The 23,896-nt window shown below is 37.7% G+C and overlaps 1 protein-coding gene across 4 annotated transcripts in view; it reads right to left on the reverse strand.

Moving 5' to 3' along the window:
* Tmem45a (transmembrane protein 45A) overlaps positions 1-23,896 on the reverse strand; it is a 76,178-nt gene that overhangs the window by 4,228 nt on the left and 48,054 nt on the right. Inside the window, exons 1-6 of one of the 4 annotated variants that reach the window (XM_047563076.1) lie at positions 18,110-18,270; positions 11,079-11,271; positions 9,663-9,869; positions 8,185-8,369; positions 3,112-3,257; positions 762-1,023 (exon numbers count right to left, since the gene is read on the reverse strand). In XM_047563076.1, coding sequence (XP_047419032.1) covers positions 870-1,023; positions 3,112-3,257; positions 8,185-8,369; positions 9,663-9,869; positions 11,079-11,268 — 882 coding nt within the window. In that variant the 5' untranslated portion in view covers positions 11,269-11,271; positions 18,110-18,270 and the 3' untranslated portion in view covers positions 762-869. Of the gene's footprint in view, positions 1-760; positions 1,024-3,111; positions 3,258-8,184; positions 8,370-9,662; positions 9,870-11,078; positions 11,272-18,109; positions 18,271-23,896 lie in introns of those variants that run through there. The other 3 variants (XM_047563073.1, XM_047563075.1, XM_047563074.1) reach the window with 3 other exon arrangements.

Consider the following 23,896-nt stretch of genomic DNA (forward strand, 5'->3'; position numbering starts at 1 on the left):
TGGATGTATATAACTTTGACTTTTACAGGGGCTCACAGTTAAGAGTTTGCCTTGCTTCTCAGAGGGAACTTTGGATTTGGACTTTTGAGCAATGCTGGAACAGTTAAGACTTTGGGGACTCTTGCAGACCGATATTACAAATGGATATTGCAATACTGTAAAGGTATGTTGCATTGTGAGATGGACATGAGCCTTGGGGGTCCTGGGGAAGAATGTTATGGTTTGGATCTTAAATGTCTCCCAAGAGCTCATGTTAAAGATTTTCCCCCAGCCGATGGCACTATTGGAAGGTGGTGGAACATTTGGGAGGCAGGTCTAGTCAGAGGAAGTAGGTTTTGGGGAGTGTGCCCTTTAAGGGTATATTGGGACCATTGATCCATCCTCTCCTTCTCTTTGTCTCCCAGCTGCCCTGAGATTAGCAGCTTTGCTCCCGTCACGTTCTCCATCATGATGTGCTATCTCACCACAGGCCTAAAAGCAATGAAGCCAGCTGCCCATGGACTGAAACCTGTGAAACCTTGAGCTGAAATAAATCTTTCTTCATTAAGTTGTTTTCTTCAGGTATTGTGTCACAGTGATGGAGAGCTGACTGATCCACGAGCTAATAGTCAACATCCCCAGATAGATCCCAACTTTTAAAATGTCTGATGGAGAATAAATTGATGTAAAAACTCAGGAAAGGGAGATGAGCTAGGGCTAGAGGAACCACGGAAGCATCCATAGAAGAGATGTGCATTTAATGTGGATATGCCAGGTAGAGGGAACTGTCTGGTCAAAAAGATTAGAATGGCATGTGGTGAGGAAAGGGAGAAGTTGAAAAATAAGAATGAAGTTTCTGGCTTCCAGAGAATAGTAAGTGAATAAGAAGTTCAGTAGGCGTCTGAAGGTTTTTGAAACAGGAAGAGACAGTAGTCTTCTTTTGGCTCTGGAGGGGAGCTGACATGAGGTAGAGAATTTCCTTGAATTCTGGCACTGTTCCAGGAGGCTGCCCAGCCCCTAAGGAGATGAGGCCCGGATGTCAGCCTAGAACAACAGAGGAAGAAGTCAAGTTTCACTCAGTGGCAGAGCCAGCCTTAATAAAGAGCTCATCACATATTTGGGTGAATGAAAAAGCAGAATTACACAGCACCCAGGGGGCTGGGGAGATAGCTCAGTTGGTAGAGAGCTTGCCTTGTAAGCACAAGGCCCTGGGTTTGATCCCCAGCGCCAAAAAAAAAAAGAATACACAGCACCCAGGCACGTACATGTCAAAGTGGTCTGACCAAAAGCCTGTCTGACATCTGGGAGCTGGGCAAGGAAATAGATTCTTCATAGCCACAGTGCCAGGGTGGCTTCAGCAGTAAAGCACAAAGAAGCACCCAGCAGAAGGGGTTGTCTAGGATCCATATCTAGAAGAGTGGAAAACTGGTTCCAGCAGAGGCTGAGACCACCCCACCCCCGAGCCTACAAGCAGCTATTAGGAATCTGATGGTAGGAATCCAGAGAACCTGGGAGATGTGTTAGCCACTATCTATATAGATCATTGAATTAACTAAAATTAATGTGGCATTAGCCCTATTTGATGTGATTAGTAGCTAGTGGCTACTAGACTGAACACTAGATTTAGAACACTGCAGGCATAGAATATTTCAATCAGTGCTCAAGTCCAAAGGATTAGGTGCTGGAGCTTTCATGCTTAGTAATTGGCGTAAGCTAAGTCAGTTGTGGCTTGGCACCAACTGCCTTGGAGAGAAGAGCCATGACTACCACTTCTTATTCCGGCTCATCTTCCAAGCTGCAGCTTAGTTTGAAGGTGAGTAGCCTCCCCTGAACTCTAACAGTGCTTTATTCTTCTACTGTTTCCATTCATTGCACTGCCTTTTCATCGTCCATCTCTCTAATTTAGTGCCATCTACAAGACTGAAATTCCTCAAGGACTGGGTCTAGAGTCTACACTTCATTCATTTTTTTTTTTAAACTACCAAAGAAGGAGGAGAAGGTAAAGGGGGAGAAAAAGAAGAGCAAGAAAACAACAACAATTATTGAATTCATATTATGTCTTGAGCAATTAAATACATGATCTCATTTAGTACTCTTATTATTCCTGCTTTGTAAACAACAAAACTGAGATCCACTGTTCAAGTAATTGACCTAAAGCAATACCACCAGAGAGAGGAATATGTTTTCTTATCAGTCTGTTATATTTCTCCTCCCCAGTCATGGAATGTTGTATCAGGATTCTTATTAAAAAAAATATATCACTCAACTATTAGAAATATTAGTCAATGACAAATTAACCAAGCACTCAAATTTAATGGGACTCATACAAATTGGTTTAAAAAAAACGGCTCCAAGATTAACAAGTGTGTTATGGTTTGGATCTGGAATGTCCCCCAACATCTCAGGTGTTCAGAGGTGGGGCTTTTTGGAAGTGATTGAATCATGTGAACTCTGACTTCATTAGTGGATTGATCCATTGATGGCTGAAAGGACTAGTGTAAGGTAGGACTGGCTGAAGGAAGTAGATCACTGTGGCATATCCTGGAAGATTTTACCTTCTTTCTGGCCCCTTCCCCTCTCTCTTTCTGATTTCTAGCTGCCGTGAGCTGAGAAGTTTTCTTCTGATGTGCCTTTCCACCAGGATGTTCTGTCTCACCTCAGGGCCAGAGCAAAGGAGTTGGCCAACCGTGGACTTGATTCTCTGAAACCATGAGCTATAATCAATCTTTCCTCTTTTAAGTTGTTTGTATCAGCTATTTTGGTCATAGAGATGAAAAACTAACAAAAGTTGAAATGTGTGTACATGGTTAAATGGAGGATTAGCTGCAGATGGGGCACACCATTCAGAAGAGGGAACAGCATATGCAAAGATATGGGGGCACAGTAAAGTGCTGGAGTATGAGTCAGTGGCACAGAAGAGATACCACTGAGTTAGTCCAACTTTAAACCAGCACGCATGTATTCTTTAAGTGGCAATTTCTGTGTTTGATAATTCCTGCTATGCTACCCTGTCTTATAGGATGGTAAGGAATAAAATCCTCTTTGAATTTTAAGTTCAACACTGTGAAGTATTGACCATCAGATAATACACCAAGGAATGGAAACTTCCATGAACAAAATTCACTAACTTACCAGGTGACAAAAGCATAATTCACTCCAATGATGATATAGGCCAATGCATAATGCCAGCAAAAGCATATGGTGAGAAACATACTGTTGTCATGATCCATTAGATCCCATGCAGGACCTCCACCAGGGGGATACAGGACAAAGCCAATCTGTAATTTAAAACAGAATTGCCATATGAAAATAACCAACCATATTATCAAAGATGTGCATTTCAAAATGCTTAATAACTAAGATAACTCCCTGAGTTGTCACAGAAAAAAAAAATTAAGCTCAGCTGCCTGTTTTAATAACATACAGCTCATATCCACCAAGTCATATTTTTGAAAAAAAAAATTAAAAGGACATTTACTGATCAATTTACAAAATAAATAGTAATCTTCTCTGGGGATAGGTGGTCTTCCCAAATGCCCTAGGTGTGTATGTTGTGCGCTTCACTCTGCTATTTCAGAATTAGAGTACAAAAAGGTTTTAAAATAAATAAATGCCTATGGATAACATTATACTTCATGATGAAAAACTGAAAGTTTTCCCCCTAAGATCAGGAACAATACACAGATGTCTGCTTTCATCACTTTATTCAACACTGTACTAGGTATTCTAGCCAGAACAATAATGCCGGGAAAATTAAAAATACCCATTGAAAAGGTAGAAGTAAAACTATTTATATTTACAAACGATATGATCCTATATATAGATAAATCCTTAAGAATACACTCCAAAAAGTTATTAAAATAAGTGAGTTTAAAATATTTGCCAATACAAAGTCAACTCATTAGATCCTCTTTTAAATGTAAAAATCAATCACTGCACTTTTATCTGCTGCCCTAATTTGCTTTCTAACATAAAAATTCTAAGAAAAAAAAACATGTAATTTTTTTGCTATATCTTGTATGCCACTCTCGAACACCTGTTACTGATTAGTTTTAGTCCATTAGTATCACATTTCAACCACAAATAATTATCTTCTCTAATGGGCAATATGCCAGGGGCCAAAATTTTATAGTTAAGAGTATGAATTTCCTATTTTTTTTAAATCTTATTAACCAATCATTTATTTCAACAGTATAAGCCTAAGCAAGTACTTGATCTAAAGTATCAGACCCCAGACAACTATTGCTTAGTTGGGTCTTTTTGCCATTCCAGAATGAGCTTTTGTCTTAAAGACCAGACAAGGCTGGTTTTAGAGGGGTGGGGGAGGGTGGTATTGTAGCTGGAAGATGCAGAGGAAACAACTGTCCAAACTAACAAGAAGTGAAGGCAACAGGGGAAGCTTCCTCATTCCCTGATTGTCCCTGGGCTCTAAGGACGATGAGGAGGAGATTGGGAGGGACAAGTTACAAAGTGAGCTACTGAAATATTCTCCCATACAGAGCCATGGGGAAAACATGACTCACGGAATGCAGGGACGTGAAAGATTTTATTTTTGAAATTGCACAATGTGTCTAAGTTTTTGAAAAAACATTTTAAATGTAAACTGGTTCAGGAAGAAAACCAGTTTTCATAAATTGGGAGAGAAATTCCACTCCTTTGCATATTATATAATCATATATGAAGAACTACAAGAGAGGAGCTCAAAAGTTCCAAACATAAAGAAATGATAAGGAGATGCAAATGCTATTTACTTTGATTTGATCAGTATATATTATAAACATGTAATGAAATGTTACACTGTACCCTATAAATATGGACAACTGTTATGTGCTAATGAAAAAGAGAAAATAAAGTTTAAAATATTGTCCACCAAAAATAAAAGTAGACAATCTGAGCTGATTTTTTAAATATTTTTAATTTTTAATTTTTTCAGTACTGAGGACTAAGCCCAGGGCCTTATGCATAAGGCAAGTTTCTACCACTCAGCAATACCCCCAGCCTTCAATCTGGGCATTATTTGCTTTATTCAGTTCACATCTCTATATGTATGGTTCTAAGAGTCCAGTGTGTATTTTCTCTAATCCATCTACAATAGTTTATTCCTAGTATTAGCCATATTTGGAGAAGTAGCAAGAAGAAATATATGATGAAAAGCAAATCACAACACAAAATTGTTAGCTTAAGACAGTCTTGGCCATAAACATCCTAGACATTTTTTTGTTTCAGAGGAATCTAAGAGTGGGAGAGTTTCTATGGCTAAACCAACAATTTTATTGGTGTGTGTATTTGCACTGGGATCTCATTTTTCACTTTTCACGGTGTGTTTTCACTTTTCTCTAAGGCTCCAGAATTATCCAAGCTGGCCACCAGGTCTAACAGGAAACTGGTGTAGACATATTGGTGGGTGAAAAAACTTCCAAATGATCACAGACTTATGTCTAGTCTTTTTTACTCTCATAGCTCCTCCTTAGAAATGCTTTTGAAGAAATATGAAAACATTCCTCTCTCAAAAGGGGAAGATTAAGCCAATTTATTCTCAGTTGAGATATAGTACAGCTTCCTCCATCAGATTTTAAGTATAATTAATCATTAGTTATTAACTGAGTATGCTCTTGTCTTTATAATTCCTTTCTTCAACTCTCTTTGGAGTTCCCTTTTGTTCTTAATATATCTACTTTAACATTAAACTCTTTAACAAAATTGATCTAGTAAATATATGTGTACATTTGGATCTTAAATGTCCCCCACAGATCTGAGTGGTAAAGACTTTCTCCCAGGGTAGTGCTACTGGGAGGTGATGGACCCTTTAGGATTTGAGCTGTAGTGTGAGGTCCTTATGTCATTGGAGGCATATATTCAAGGGGGATTATGGCACCCTGGTCTCTTCCTTTCTTTCTCTTTCATTTTCAAACCATGAAGTGAGTAGCTTTGCTCCACCACATGTTCCCGTCATAATGGGCTGCCTGCCCATATGGGCCAAACTGATCAGGGACTTCAACTTCTGAAACTATGAGTCAAAATAAACCTTTTGTCTTTTTAGTTTGATCAGCTCAGTTTGTTACCGTAATAGAAAACTAATTAATACAACGTAGAGTCTGAACCCAACAAAGAAAGAATATACTTTCTTTTTAAATACATGGAGTTTTTACAACCACTGACATCAGGCTATATCCCAAAGAAAGTCTCAACATAACTCAAAGAAAACATGTTTTCTGACCACAGAGCAATCATATTAGAAATGAATAATATTAAGAAAAAGAATATGTTTGGAAACTTTACACTCCTAGGATTAAAGGTATAATTCAGTGGTAGGGCATGTGCTTACTATGCATGAAGGTCCTGGACTCAATCCCCAACACCACACACACAAATGCACACATAAGGAACATAAGTTAAGAGGAAAGTAAATGGAAATGGCAAATGGGCAGTTATAGAAGTATAGAGAGGGAAATTTATAGCCTTAAATGTATTTATCTTAAAACAAGAAAGATTGAAAATGAATGAGGATCATCATTCAACTGAAAAAGAGAAGCAGAAGATGGCCTTACAAGGAAGCAAACCTGAAAAAGAGAACTTGACAAGATCATAACTATCATATAAATCTTTAACAGACTTCTGAGACAGAGATCAATCTGATGAAAAAATTAGGAATATAAAATGACACAATTTAGGATTTCCAAGAATCGGTTCCCATCCTGTAACAACAATTCATAACTGTCTTTTCTGAACCTGGAACCCACATGCCTACAGCTTGGCTCTGTTCCAGCTGTGCATTTCTGTTCTGCATCTGGCCCACAAGGATCTTTGCTCTGTGTTTGTTTGTTTTGCTTCCCTATAGTTTAATGTTTTTTACTTTCTTATTTTTCTTTCTTTTTAAAAATTTCCTTTTTATTTTCTAGGATTTTTAAATATTTTATGTCATTGTTATGTGTCTAGAGCAGATAAGATACACTGGATCATAAACTCACTGTGTCTTCTTAAGCAGATGTTATCTCTTTAAAAATTTTTTTAAACTTATTTTTGAAAATGTAATGCATTCACATAGTAAAAAAGTTCAATCAAGAGGTATAGAGAGTGCACAATAGTGTTTTATATAACATTCTATTTACTCAATGAGTGTTCCTGCTAGACAGTAAATAATCTAACACACAGCTTCTGTATAAAAGCTGTTAAAGTTACCACTTATCACCTTCATTACATGATGGGTTTTTTTTTAATAATTTTTTTCAAAATAACCCCTGAATCTATCCCCTCCTTATCTGTCTCTGCTGAAACAGCCTACCTACTTCCCAACATATTGAAATGCCACATCTTTCCTACCCTGTTTTGACCATTTCTTGTCTTCACCTCCCAATGCTTTCTTATTATTTATCATATGGCATGCAGAAATAACTTCATCATGCCAAGTCCCTGCTCTCTGGTAACTAAATATCTAAATATCTCTTCTAAGAAGCTTTCTCTAATTAAGCCATATTTTTCTTCCATCCCAGACTTTTTTTACATCTACATATGTGTATTAGATAATGATTTATGAGACTCCACAAAATACATATTCACTGACTGGAATTTATACTTTCAGCAACACACCATGATTTGGGAGTTGACATCATAAAGTAGAAAGAGCCTAGAATTTGTTGTGGTCAGACAAGTCCAGATTCAGATCCTTACTCCTTTTTAGTGTGAGCTTGAGAAAGTATCTTAGTCTCTCTGAATCTTCCTATAAGTAAATTAGAAGTGATACCTACCTTCCAGATTGTTGTAAACATAGACTAAAATAATGTATGCATAAAAGTTCAGCAAAAAAAAAAAAAATTCAGCACCATGGCCAACTTATAGTTGTTTCTTAATAAGTAATAGTTTCCTCTTTCCTGCCTCCCATGTATTTCTCAAGCTTACTACCCATTAGGCTATAAGTAGTTTTAGCATCATGATCTGCTTCTGACTAACAGCTTCAGCTCAGAGTTCTCACATATTCAGGTGTGTGAGGAAGAATCACACACCCAGATTCCTACCCAGTTGCTCTGACAATGACCCCACCAGAGACACTAAGTGTTTGAAGAACATCACCTCTCAGAGGCCCACATTCTCACTACGGACAACACAATGGAGGGAAGTTTCTAGGGCCTAGAGCAAATTGCCCCCTCAAATAAGAACAGAAGCTACAGGCAGAGACTATGGATATATTAGCTGGAGACCCCTACTCACCTGCCAGAACCAGCTTCCCTGTAGCAGGATGAGGCTTGACCGAAGGAGCTCCAGAAGCACATTGTTCCGTATGAGGAACTCCAAGAAGGCCACCAGGCCTGTCAAAAAGCTGACCAAGAACAGCAGCTGGTGCATAAAGATGTCCAGCATTTCCCGGCCATGAGTGTGGTTGTAGAAGATAAAAGCTAATGGGGAGGAAGGGGGACAGTTTGTCTTTGTTAATGAAACCTAATGCCACCCACTGCTTGTCTCACTCCCTTTTTCTACCCACAGAAGTTTCTATACTCATACAATTGTCCAAAAAAGCAGGTCCCCACTGCTGCTCACAGGAACACAGGCTTGCATTTTTGGAGTCATCGCCGCCTCCTCATAATCTAATATTTTCCCTTCCCCAACCTTTATTCTCTCCTCTAACACCCCATGACATTCTCAACTAACTATATTTCAAAGCACCGTCTACACAAGATGATGATAAATAACATGATAGGGCAGAGAGCTGTAATTAAAGTGACTACAGAAAAGAACAGGCTGAGGTTGAAGCCTTACCCTGAGGAACCAGCTCAGGGAGGAAGGAAGCACATGCACAGATCGCAGGGTGGGCCTTCCAGGTATGACAAGTTTCTCTAATCACATTTTTCATACCATGGACAGATTCCAGCTTCATCCTAATAATTTTACTTTAATAAAATGGAAAAGATGTTCACTCCAAACGTAGTAACAACAGGAGAGAACAAGAATCACACTCCTTGTTGTTGGCACCCATCTTTCATTTAGCTCTGTTCTCAGAGGATTAGGCAGAAGTTCATATCTTCAGATGTGGGAAGAAAGGGGAGCAGTTAGGAAGTGACTGCCTCCTGATAATTTGGGACTTGTAGTTCCATAATCCATCTATTTCTTTTATATGTAATAAATGAAAATAAATCATTAAACACTGGCTTTCACCCACCCAGACACACAGGAAACTGCAAAAACTACTGAACAAAACATATTATTTTTCATGAATCTCTCAAAATTAGGACCTCAAATTTTTATGTTACTGAATTTTTAAAACTCTACCTATATTATGGCACAGATTTACTTTATCAGTATTTTAAAAGCTGATTAGTAGACAGCGGAAGCCTTTTGATTGTCCCATTTTTGGGATATTCATGTACCATGACTCTGAATTCAGTTTTCATTGTTAAAAGTGGAAATAACAATAATCTCCAGGACCACCAGGTAATAAGGAACCGCTACAGATGATTCTTCTAAGACAGATGTGAAATGTGAATAAAGCACACTTGAATGGCTGTGCTTGTCCAGTTGTACTAAGTAAGTCTGGAGCAAAGGTGTTTGGCACCCTACCTAGGACACCAAATATCTCATTATGGCCCTACCAATCGCAACTGCAATAAGACAGCAAATATACATTGTTATAAAGGGCCACACAATCGCCCACTAATAGAGAAAAAGATAGAAAAATAACCACTCGTACTTACCCTCCACGAATAAGCCGTTTGACAACATTAACTTGGTTAAGGAGACTGGAAGTGAACTGACGGTGAAACATAAGATGTTGGCCACACCCAGCAGCCCAAAGAAGAAATACATGGTGCAGTGATGCCAGGCCAGGAGTTGGTTCCACTGGCCTTCTTTATATAAGGTTAGGTAGGGCCCTCCAGGAATAAACTGTTCCCCAGCTATACCTGAAGAGGAACACGGCAGTTTTAGCAACCCTCTCCTTAATTTTCCACAGCATGCATGAAGATGCAAGAGGATGTGCAATGACTGTTCCGATCTACTGACTTCTTACATCATTTATTCTTCTCGGGGGCTATTTCCTAACAGCTGAGCACTGGTGCTTTACTCTTATTTTAGAGGCTTGAATGCTGATTTGGACCAATTTTAATAAATTTGTCATTTTTCAGGCCTTCAATGCTGATAATTTTAGTTCAACTACCTATTCCAGTCTAATGACCAAAGTAAATCCTGAATGATTTGGGAGTTTGGATTTTCAAGGTCAGTCTTATAAAGGGTAATTACTTTCTTCCTGGATACTACATCTTTGGGTAGCTGCCACAATATAGGGAGTTGTCTTTGATTCCCAATAAAAATGCTAAAGAATTCAGTTTTTCCCTTAATTAAGGATAACTGAGAAGGCCCAGACAGATAGAGCTTATAATCTAAGTCAGTTTTGCATAAGTTTAACTTTCTCAGAGATGCTGCTGTATTTGTTAATCTATAGAACTTGACAGGGAAATTCCTCTCTTTGGAAATAGTTGCACTTTAATTTGATGACCGTAGTAAATACCTGGTGTCATACAAAAAAATCTAATGGGAAAATGGGAGGCTTTACCTTTTACTGAGGAGAGACTGCCGTGGAATGTTTCACAGAATCTTCCTAGGCAATGGGAGGTCCTTAGAACCTACCTGCCCTAACATTCACCAATTCAGGAAGTCAGAAAAAAGGATGAATGTGGGAAGAAGGTCTTCCTCAGCCCTGACCCCTCTCTATAGCCTATTGGCTACAATTTATTATTAAAACTTTCCCAAAATCACTTGATTATTTTGGTATCATTTGTAAAATGGTTCCTGGCAGTTTTTGGTTTTTTTTTTCCCCAAAATCTGAACAATTTGTAACAATTATTTCAGAGGATCCAATCCATTGTATAAGGGCAATTCACCTTAACTGGGTAGGCAAATTAACTACTCTGGCTAATTCATTAAGGAATAGGACTTTGTATGAACATGAAGTATCACCTACCTAACAAATTATGTAAGATAGACACTATAATTAGAATATGTATTGAGATATTTTTAATACAAATTTATTTTGGTGATTTCTTAATTTTGCTTCTCTTTGCATATGAAAATACCCAGAAGGGGAAAACAGAACATAGAAATGATCCACTCACCAGTTAAAGCCATACCAACTACTACAACTCCCTCCAAAATTTCTACTCGATGGAATAAAGCTTTGGAACTAAGGTAGCAGGTCCGCTTGTGCTTTTTGCAGACATACTTCAGAATAGTCTTTGTACTCCACCAAAGACCCATGATGAGGAAGAAAGTTCCAGGGAGGGCATGACCACTGAAACTCCCCATGTCCTACAAAGATAAGAACATCCAGAAGATAGACATTTCATTTCTGGAACCAGGCCAAAACATTTTTTGTCCCCGTAGAGTATACTGACTTTTGATGATCATGGAAGCCTAGTAGAGCCCACCACAATGATGTCAGTGCCCATAGAGAAAATAAACACCTGCACTCACTGAACAGTTACATTGTATTGTAGACACCATGTCAAGTGTTTTACATGCCATCTCAAACTTACTTTTTGAGACATACTCACTCATGAGGAATTATCCTATTTTCAGTTGAGATACAGGTTTAGAGAAGTTAAATGACTTGCCCAGATTTCACAACTATTAAGCAGATGTTTTGTTGTTTTTTTTATGATTAAGAAGTTTGAATTTATGTTTTATAATTATAGATATCTACAGCATACTTTTTTTTAATTGTAAACAAATGGGGTACAACTTGTTTCTCTGTTTGTACATGAAGTAGAGGCATAGCATTTGTGTAATCATACATTTACATAGGGTAATGGTGTTTGATTCATTCTGTTATCTTTTTCCTTCCCCCCATGCCTCCCACCCTTCTTTTCCCTCTATACAGTCCCTCCTTCCTCCATTCTTGCCTCCCTCCCATCCCCCATTATGTGTCATCATCCGCTTATCAGTGAGACCATTCGTCCTTTGGTTTTTTGAGATTGACTTAGCATGATATTCTCCAATTTTATCCATTTGCCTGCAAAAGTCATAATTTTATTATTTTTTATGGCTGAATAATATTCCATTGTATATATATATACCACAGTTTCTTTATCCATTCATCAGTTGAGGGGCATCTAGGTTGGTTCCACATTCTGGCTATTGTGAATTGAGCAGCTATGAACATTGATGTGGCTGAATCACTGTAGTATGCTGATTTTAAGTCCTTTGGGTATAGGCCAAGGAGTGGGATAGCTGAGTCAAATGGTGGTTCCATTCCAAGTTTTCTAAGGAATCTCCACACTGATTTCCAGCGTGGCTGCACTAATTTGCAACCCCACCAGCAATGTATGAGTGTACCTTTTGCTCCACATCCTCGCCAACACCTATTGTTGCTTGTATTCTTGATAATTGCCATTCTAATTGGGGTGAGATAGAAGCTTAGGGTAGTTTTGATTTGCATTTCTCTTATTACTACAGATGTTGAACGTTTTTTCATATATCTGTTGATTGCTTGTAGATCTTCTGTGAAGTGTCTGTTCATAACCTTAGCCCATTTGTTGATTGGATTATTTGTATTTGAGTTCTTTATATATTCTGGAAATTGGTGCTCTATCTGAAGTATGAGTGGCAAAGATTTTCTCCCACTCTGTAGGCTCTCTCTTCACATTGCTGATAGTATCCTTTGCTGAGAGAAAGTTTTTTAGTTTGAATCTATCCCAGTTATTGATTCTTGCTTGTATTTCTTAAGCTATGGGAGTCCTGTTAAGGAAGTCTGATCCTAAGCTGACATGTTGAAGATTTGGACCTACTTTTTCTTCTATAAGATGCAGGATCTCTGGTCTGATTCTGAGGTCCTTGATCCATTTTTAGTTGAATTTTGGGCAGGGTGAAAGACAAGGGTTTAGTTTCATTCTGCTGCATATGGATTTCCAGTTTTCCCAGCACCATTTGTTGAAGAGGCTATCCTTTCTCCATTGCATGATTTTGGCACCTTGTGTAGTATGAGAAAACTGTATTCATTAGGGTTTGTGTCTGTGTCCTCTATTCTGTACCATTGATCTACCTGTCTGTTTTGGTACCAATACCATGCTATTTTTGTTATTATTTCTTTGTAGTATAGTTGAAGTTCTGCTATTGTGATACCCCCTGCTTCACTCTTCCTGCTAAGGATTGTTTTAGCTATTCTGGGTTTCTTATTCTTCCAGATGAATTTCATGATTGATTGCTCTATTTCTGTGAGGTACATCATTGGGATTTTAATTGGAATTGCCTTGAATCTATAGCACTTTTGGTAATATGGCCATTTTGACAATATTAATTCTGCTTATCCAAGAACATGGGAGATCTTTCCATCTTCTAAGGTTTTCTTTGATTTCTTTCTTTAGTGTTCTGTAGTTCTCATTGGAGAGGTCTTTCACCTCTTCTGTTAGATTAATTCCCAAGTATTTTATTTTTTTGAGGCTATTGTGAATGGGGTAGTTTTCCTAACTTCTCTTTCTGAGGATTCATCACTTATGAATTAAAATGCATTAGATTTAAGAGCATTGATCTTATATCCTGCTACTTTACTGAATTCACTTATGAGTTCTAAAAGTTTCTGGTGGAATTTCCCAGTTCCTCTAAATATATAATCATGTCATCAGCAAATAGGGATAGTTTGAGTTCTTCTTTTCCTATTCGTATCCTTTTGATTTCTTTGGTCTAATTATTCTGGCTAGAGTTTCAAGGACAATGTCGAGTTTGGGAGGGTTCCCTCCTCTTCTATTTCATGGAATACTTTGAGGAGTATTGGAATGAGCTCTTCTTTAAAGGTTTTGTAGAACTTGGCTGAGAACCCATCTGGTCCCAGACTTTTCTTTGTTGGTAGGCTTTTGATGACTTCTATTTCATTGCTTGAAATTGATCTACTTAAATTGTGTATGTCCTCCTGGTTCAGTTTAGGTAATTCATATGTCTCTAGAAACCTGTTGATGTTTTCGGATTTTCTATTTTTTTGGAGTATAGATTTTCAAAATAGCTTCTAATTATGTTTTGTATTTCAACCATGTCTGTCGTGATATTTCCTTGTTCATTCCGAATTTTAGTAATTTGAGTTTTCTCTCTCCTTCCCTTTGTTAGTGTGGCTAAGGGTTTATCAATTTTGTTTATTTTTTCAAAGAACCAACTTTTTATTTTGTCAGTTTTTTTGATAGTTTCTTTTGTTTCAGTTTCATTGATTTCAGCTCTGATTTTAACTATTTCCTGTCTTCTACTACTCTTTCTTAGTGTGTACAGCATACTTTTATAAAATAAAAAGAATATAAGTAACTGTGTACAGAGATAGTTAATTTGTGCTTTATTTCCCCTTCAAACTAATAATTATAAAATATTTTCTGCCAGCTCCATCAAACATCTCCCAAAGCAGCATATAAGTATGCGTTTTTGTATTATTTTATTTGCTTAGTGACCCAAAAAAGTTAATATCTACACTATATATATATATATATGTATGTGTGTGTGTGTAAATATATATGTAGAAAGAGAAAAAAATATATATGTATATATGAATATATGCAGAGACACAAAGGGGGAGGGAGAACTTATTTCTCAATTTTATTTTTAAAAAATTTTTACAGGCTGCATTCGATTCATTGTACGCAAATGGGGTACATCTTTTCGTTTCTATGGTTGTGCACAATGTAGATTCATACCATTCGTGAAATCATACATGTACATAGGATAATGATGTCTGTCTCATTCCAGCATTTTTTATACCCCCTCCCTCTCATTTCCCTCTCTGTAATCCAAAGTTCCTCCATTCTTCTCTCACCCCCTACCCACCCCTCCCCTTATATATCATCATCCACTTATCAGGAAAGACATTTGGCCTTTGGTTTTTTGGGATTGACTTATTTCACTTAGCATGATATTCTCCAATTCCATCCATTTATCTGTTTTGTTGTTTTTAACATAAAGTTCAAAAGGATTTCTTAAAAACTTAGTATGAACTTCCCCATACAGTTGTTCTTTAAGCAAATTTAAAGGAAAGTAATATGAAACTATGGCCTTTTTGTTCAAAATTTGAAATGATGTCAAACTGTCTACAATTTTTCTCTAATGAACATTAGTGGTCTCTTTCACACACTGGTTTCTTGATTTTTGAAACCTTGAGTCTTTAAAGAAAAATTGTTACTTAACCTCTCTGAGCCTTAGTTCTTAATTAATAAACGGAGGAGATGGATCTCAATGATATCTGGAGTTCCTGCTTTAACAGTCTCTGATTCATTATCCTAATGCACTTCTTTATTTATGTCTAGGCAATCATATGAGATTAAAAAATACTTCCCTGTGGAATTGAAAATTGTCTTAGCTTTTCCAGAAAAGAATATTTATTTAAATGATTTGGGGGCCCTTAAACATCTTTGTACAGGAAACACCTACAGGAATTTATCCTGAAGATATAGTTGGAAATAAGATAACCAAATTAAAAACAACATATATGTCAAAAATTAGCATAACAATTAAATAAATTATGTAGTTCCTAAAATACCATTTTAAAATAACATAAATGAAGGGGGATATATTTAGTAAAAAGAATTGTATGAAAAATGAGGGGCAGAGGTTTTAGATTCGGACTGAGTAAATGCAAATACCAACTCTATCATTTACTAACTACATAGTTTTTGTCAAGTTACTTTTTTAGTGCCTCAGCTTCTTCTACTGTCAAATTGGACAAATAGCTGAACCCACCTCATAAAACGCGCTACTCCAAAGCAAATAACGTACAGTACAAACAAATAAGTTCGTGCTATCCTCAGTCCACCTCAAACTACCAGAGTAAAACCAAGGTAATACCAAATGAACAACTCTTCTTGGATAATACAGAAAAGCAACACGCTCCCCAGCATTTCTTTTGACCATCATTCATGCTGCCTATAACATTTCATCTGCTCTTGCCTTAGAGGGTTACTGAGATCTTCTGTGTGATCTTCTTTACTGTAATTAGAGAATAAACTCATTGAAAGCAGAGACTATAAATCTATTCTTTCTAGTTCCCATTGGGCCTTTATATGCTATAAAGTTGTAAATGAACTAGAGTAATTCTGCTCTTATAATACAAGATCCTTTATTTACACGATGTCTCTACTCTGATGTCCCAAAGGCCATCTCATACTCAACATACCCCAAATTGAACTAATCATCTTATCTACCCAGGAACTTTCTGTCAGTTACTTATTTTTGGTTGACAACACTGCCCAAAACCAAAATATGAAAATCTTCCCAGAGTCAGGCTATTTCCCTAAAAACTAATTAATTATGAGACTTATTGCCTTGGTAGTCTAACATCAGTTCTTCCTTGCGCCAAACTGAGCTGACTTCCTCTAGTCCCTTCAGCTTCATATGCTCGAGGAAATCCTCCCTGACCGCCGAAATAGGGTGGGCCCTCTTACACCTTCTCAGGAAACCAGCCCTCACTTTAATGGATTATTTGTGTGATTGGTTATGGAACGTGGGTCCTGCTCATTAGCCTCTATGACAATCTTGTAAGAGTCTAGATAGCTAGTAATTAGGGACACTGAGAAGTTAGGGAACTGAATCACTTTTTTTTTTTATTTCCTGAGGATCCCCAGTATATTTAAAAATAAAGGTAAATGTCAAACAGGATTATAAAAATTGTTGCTTTTAAATGTTTAGAATTACCTAATAAGTACTTTGAATATACAGGTAAAACACACCACCTATCTCATAGAAAGCAGGCAATTTTATAATCCAGGACTCTGCTACATGTGCAGCCCTACACTAAACAGTCCTCCCAACCCTACTCCATGACCATGTAAGAGACACCCGCTGCCCCACAGACTGGGAGGACCAACATCTGTCAGCATGCCCAGTGGAAGGCAAGGAGGAGGCCATGGGAAGTGGCTGATGGTTTTTAAAGAAAGCTGTGAAGTGATCAGTGGGAAAAGAAACGAATCCTTCCTACTTCAGTACAGAATTTTTGTGTGTCAGGCCTTTTAATCTGAAACAATACGGTAGTCCCAATCTTTCTATGTTTAAAAGGCTCAAAGTCAAAGTCCCAACAGACTTGCTATATTTGTCTGGCTAAGGGACCCAGGTATGGTAATGAAAACAGCATTCATTTTATTTCACTTTCACTATAGAGAGAAACAAAATTGCCTGTACCTTCAAATATCACTTCACTCTTACCATTACCCATCAATCTTGTTCCCTGATTTACTATCAACTACAGGTGCATCTTAGTCCTTGTTAAAACTAAGTACAGTAGGAGAGTTTGACAAGATCTAAATCTGGTGTAGGAACATTCTTCTTTGAAAAAACAAAACCAAAAACACAACTTCTTCCTTCACCCACAAAGCAGAACATACTTGCCAAGCAGCCAGCAGAAACCCTGGGAGAAACACCAACGGTAGGAAACAAAGACCCTTCTTCAGGACTCCCTGCCTGATTCCCACCTGAAAGATCTAATCACTGGCCTCTAGATGTGGCACATCCTAAGAATCATATTTCTCCTCCATCCAAAGAAACCTGTCCCTCCTATGATATCAAATATCATCCTCTGGAATGAAGACAAGAAAAAAGTTCCTAATATTCCCATTGGCCCCTTTGCTGACCACCCATGTCTCCCCGCCCCCCCCCCCCACACACACACGCACGCACGCACACACTCCCTACTCAAAAGAGAAATATTTTTAAACTCTAGCACTTAAAGATAATATTGGGGAAATTCCAAGATCTAAATTAAGTGTTAGGTGTTAATTCTCAGGTGTTATAGCCACACAAACCACAGACCAGGTCTATACACAAAAAGAGGAGCGAACTCAAAATAACCCAGAGAAAGAGGTTCAACAATTTTATTGGTAGAATCTCAATCAAATAGATACTTCAGTATAAGATGAACACTATAATGAGAAAAAAGCTTAAATTAGAATTTCATAGTAAGCCACTACCTCCCCACCAAATATATCTAGGTCTTAATCAGTGACATATTTTAAGACACATTTGTAATTCCAAACAAACTTGAACTTCATTTTACTGTTTGCTTCAGACACAGTAAAGTGTATATAGGCATATGCAGCTTTAAAATTCCTTAATTCTCCATCTTTCCACACCAGCACTTTCCCTAATTTGAATTGTTTTGAAAGAATTTTCTTAGTTAAATTGTTCTTACCTTCTTCACACTCTCCTCAATGTCAAGTCCAACTCAATTCTCTTCTTCTAAGAATTTACAATGGTTCCAGACTCCAAAGGGAAAATCCGATGCTGATTGGCCCTCCTCCTAATTTGAGGCTAAACCAATGTTCTCCTTTTTCCAGCGTGACTTTGAGTAGATAAATCTTCAACTATGTCACAATGTATTTAAATCCAGGGAACACGCCCTTTTGAACATGCTTCTTCCCTGTCCAATCATTGTGCCACAGACTAGTTCCAGGTGAGACTCACCTTGTTATCCTGCCTCCCAGGCCATAAGCCTCAGTCAACTCTGAGAACCAAAACCAACAGAACACATTATCTTTCTTTCAGGCCATCCAAGATGGACAGAAGACAGATGGAATGTTAACAGGAGCAATAACAATTGATCATGTTCCATAAGTCCTAAGAAGATAAACCAGTTTCTAACATGCAGCGCCTCAAGAAAGAAGTTGCCAAAGGTGTCAAGGTTGAGTCAGAGTCAAAACTGAAGTTATAGGAATGAGAAAAATTAATGGAACAAAACTGCTACAACTCTACAATAGAGCTCAAAGCATTTGGAAACTACCCTAGTCATTGCCTACATTGCACAGTAGCGACTCAGGCTCAAGACTGTATTAGAGACTAGACATGACCCCTACTTATACACAAAGCTTGCAATATACTGAGGAGCCCAGAAAAAGAGAAACCTGTCCCTTACTAACAAGGTACAAGTTTTACGAGAGTTGTTAAGGTGACTGGCATGCCTAACATGGGTAGAAGTCTCCATCCGAGAAGGGCATATGGAGATGAGGTAGTTCTGAAACAGTGTCCTTAATGACGAACCCACAGTGACCAGGGGATGATGGACAGGCAGCACCACACCATGGAGAGTGGCCTGAGTGAAATAATGCAGGAGTGAGAGTTTTGCAAGAGGGTTTCTCAATTACCCTCAGCTCAGCCCCACCCAGTACTCCAGTACCCCAAAGGTAAGAGTGTTCCTTAAAGGTAAGATAATACTGCCAAGATGCAGTAATCTTATTTGAATAATAAAAAAGAACAGGTTTTGATTTGCATTTCCCTGATGAGCAGTGACATTGAGCATTTTTTCATATAACCGTTGGCTATTGGTATGCCTTCTATTGAGAAATGTCTTTTGCCTAATTTTTAATCAGATTACTTAGCATGTTTTTCTTTGAGCTGTTTGGGTTCCTTACATAGTTTGAATGTTAACCCCTTTTCAGTTGCATCACTTGCAAATATTTTCTCCCATTCTATAGGTGGTCTCTTCGCTCTGTTTCTTTTGCTGTGCAGAAGTTTTTTTAGCTTGTTATAATCCTATTTGCCTACTTTTGTCTTTTTGTTCCCTCTATTGTTGTGTTCTTATCCAACATATTGCTTTGCCCTAATTAGAACAGCTTTTCCAAAAGATGTTTAAAAATAACAAATGCAGGCAAGAACATAGAAAAAGGGGAGCTCCTACACACTGTTGGTGGGGACGTAAATTAATGCAGTCACTAAGAAAAACCACATGGAGATTCCTCAAAAAATTAAAAATAGAAATACTATATAATCCAGTAATCCCACTTCTAAGCATATATCCAAAGGAAGGGAAATCAGTATATCAAAGAGAGAACTGCACTCTCATTTTTATGATAGCATTATTCACAAAAGCCAAGACATGGAATCAATCTGAATACCCATCAACAGATGACTGGAGAGAGAAAATGTGGTACATATACATAGTTAAATACTATTCCACAGTAAAATGGATGAAATCCTGACTTTTGCAGCATGGATAAACCTGGAGAACATTATGATAAGTAAAATAAGCTAGACACAGAAAGAAAAATACCATATGATCTCACACATATGTGGAGTCCAAAGAAGTTGATCTTAAAGAAGTGAAGAGTAGAATAGTGGTAACCAGAGGTGAAGAGGGGAGAGAAGAGGGCTAGGCAGAGATTGATCAATGAGTACAAAGTTGCAGTTAGGAAGAATAAATTCTGGTGTTCTACACAGTAGGGAGATTAAATTTAACAACATCATATATTTCAACATAGCTAGAAGAGAGAATTTTGGATGTTCTCATCATAATGAATGACAAAGGTATGAGGTGATGAATATATACTATACCATGATTTAATTATTACACAATGTATACCTGTATCAAAACATCACACTGCATCCCATCAATGTGTCTAATTGTTTGTCAGTTAAAAACAACATTTAAAAATAAACAAATCTTATGGAATAAATTTTTTTTAAAAAGAGTAGGAAGAATCACTCAGTAAGTTCTAAGAGAAACTTCATTTCATCCTGGAATCAAACCCTCAGCTTTCCAAATACTATTGAGCGATTCTGTCTAGTCTGCTTAACGTTGCTATGATTCTTCCAGAGAAAGGTAATATATACTTACCTGCAGTATGCACATATTAAGTATAAACATATTTATCCTATTTAATAGCTGAAAAGGTTGGTGGGAAATTTCATAGCCTCAGGCAGGGTCTCAAATGCTCAGTTCCTGACATTCTGAACATATATTTCCTTCCCTTCTCCACCCTGCTTTTTCCCTCTCAGAACTCTTAGATGACTGTGTACCATTCGCTCTTGTTCACACACTAACTCAACATGTAGTGAATACCAACTGCTTTGCAGGCACTGTACAGATTCGTAGAAATAAAAACAACTACCTTCAGGGAATACACAATCTATTAGAAAGGTAAGTACATAAATTATTCTAGACTAGCGTGAGACTTGTGCAGAGAGAAATGGGAACAGGAAACAGCAAGAACCTGACCCTAACCTGGAGAGCTAGAAGCTGCTATTCTGTCTGCATACAAGTCTTATTCCCCCTTTCAATGTTAAGCCCATGGCAAGCAGGAGCTATGTTACCCATAATGCTTTGCACCTACTTACCACTCAATAAATGGCTAAGAAATGATGAGGTCCTGCCAGGGCTTCATCTCCCCAGAACACTGGCCTAGCAGACAACCAACATCAAAAATAGCTGGAAAGGTTAATAAAAAGCATATTCTTGGGCCCCACCTCAGACCTAGTGAATGTATCAGTAGGGGAAAACTGAGGAGTCTACCTTTTTACTAAGCATATGTCAGTTGACTTTTATTTTCTCGAGTGTTTAGGCTTATGGTGTGTGGAGACAAGCAGAATAGCACCAATACATAGATTTAATTATGACTGCCCATCACCACACCCCAAACACCATTTGTCTTCTGTAAATTTAATGTGTACCAGAATGACAATCTGGCTCTGTTGGAAGATTAGCCATCATAGGTGCCACGGCTTTATTTTATCGTATCTATTTGGATCTCTTTTATATCTCTGCTTCTTGTTCCCATTGCCAACTTCTCTGTCTTTCAATAACCAAAACCATTTATGGCACAGTCTACTTTTAACCAAACATATAAAATGATAAACAGAACTCTAAACTTGAACACATAAAACAGGGTGAGACCATCTAAAGACTTGTGTCTTAACAAACAAAACAAACAAATAAAAAGTAAGAGCAAATGTCAAGTTGCATCACCTGCCTGCAACCAACTCTTCAAAGTAAATAGGAGCCTGGACAACTTCTGTTAGTAGCGATGCACCTGCGGCGTGAAGGAAGCTTGCATTGGATGAACGCCCACTACGTGCTAATAACTTCTCATTCATCTGTTTGCTTTATCTTTGAGACAACCCAAGGAAGTGTTATTAGCTCCACAAACATGTGTAGAGTTCGCCCATGTGAGAAAACCCAAAAGAACCCAAGGGATTTGATGACTGCTATGGTTTAAAGCCTCCTCCAAAACTCATGTTGAAATTTAATTGTCACTGTAATGGTTAAGAGGTGATTAGTTCATAAGGATTCCACCCTCATGGTGGATTTAGGCCATCATCACAGGATTGGATCATTTATATAGAGAAGAGGTTGATTTAAAAGAAATTTTGTCTTCCTTGGCTTCCTATTTCTCCTGTTCTTTGGCCACAGGATGCTTTTCATCATGTTGGCTGACAAGAAGGCCCTCACCAGATGCTGGCACCTTGATATTGGGCTTCCCAACCTCCAGAACTATGAGAAATAAATTTCTTTTCCTTATAAATTATCCAGTTCTTAGTATTCTTTTATAGTAGCAAAAAAATGGACTAAGACAATAACTTGCTCTTGGTATAGAGATTGTAAAGATCAGGGCCAGGTTTACAAAATCTTCATATATTTGATTTCAAATCCCACACAATTCCCCCTCAAAGAAGGGCAAAGACTGGAAAAGGTTTTCCAATAACCCCATCAAACAATCTCAACCAAATACCTTCGAATAGGTTACATACCACAGGAAAAAAGATACTTCCTAGTCCTTTTACCACTGAGCTATCTGTACATGAAAAGTAGGTGAAGTTTTGCATATTAAGCTGTCAGCATTTGTAAAGAAGGTCATGCTTTGCATATAACCAGTATTTATTTACCACCACTGTAGCATAAGGCAAAGAGCACAAGGCTGACAACAAGTACTGCTGAGTCAAGTAGTCTATAATGACTTCATTTGCTATAGTTGACAAAGGTCAGCACACTAGCAATCTAGCAATGAGCATCAGGCTAATCATTAGTAATGTGAGAAGAACTTAAAGAGTTTATTCTGTAACTCCCAAATTCATGCTACTTTATAACTCAATTCAAGTCCACGAACAATCATTAAGCACTTAATATGTATCTGAAGATCTGCTTCAAGTAACAGGGGACTCCATGGTAAGCAAATGCACCAGTTTTCTATTGTTATTATAACTAATTACTAGAAATTAAGTAGATTAAAACAATATGGATTTATTATCTTACAATTCCTCTCACTAGGCTTTCAGGGTGTCCACAAAAGCTGCTCAACACTCCTGTCACTAAAATCAAGGTACTGGTCCATCAAAGCCATAACTACATTATTTTCAAGAAGCTTTAAGGGGGGAATCCATTTTCCTCCCTCTGCCAGCTTCTAGAGGCCTCTCCATTCCTTAGCTCATAGTCCACCTTCCTCCATTTCCAAAGTCAATGACGTTCCGTGTCTGACTATTCTTCTTTAGTCACATATTCTCCTGACTCTGAACTCCGCTGGTGAATGTTCTTTCCACTTTTTAAGGCACCGTGTGATCATTCTGAGCCTGCTCAAATAATCCAGGATAATCCCTCCATCGCTTGATCACACACCTGCAAAATTCTTTTTGCCAGGTAAGGTAATAATATTCATGAATTCCAGGAATTGAGACATGGGGGAAGGTATAGAATCATTATTTTGCATACCACAGAAATATGTAAGGGCTTTATAATCTGGTAGGACAAAGAAGAAATTCCCAGTAGGGACTAGGATACCAAAGAGAGAAGCTAATATTTATAGTAGAGGAATAAAATGTTATAGGTGTGCTAAGGCCCTTCATTTAGCTCAAAGGGAGAAGGCATATGACAGGATCCTGAAAGACTTTAAAGGCCTTTGGAGGTGAACCTTGAGTAACAGGTAGGATGTTGAAAGGTGGAGCTAAAAAAGGAGCATTCCAGATGTAAAGAGCAGCATGAACAAACTCATGTGATACTGCACCGACAAAAGCAGAGGACAATAGAAAGTACAACTAGAACCCATACACACAGGAGAAATTGGTATGTGACAAAAATAACAATACAAATCACACTCAGTGAGAATTACATTTCTATTCTTGGACAAAAATTAAACTAGATCCATACTCACACCAGTCTAAAAATTAAATTCCAGGCATACTAAAGACCTGATAGTGAAAATCAAATTTTAAACCA

The sequence above is a fragment of the Sciurus carolinensis genome, chromosome 9, assembly GCF_902686445.1.
Source record: "Sciurus carolinensis chromosome 9, mSciCar1.2, whole genome shotgun sequence".
NCBI classification, from domain to species: Eukaryota; Metazoa; Chordata; class Mammalia; order Rodentia; family Sciuridae; genus Sciurus; species Sciurus carolinensis.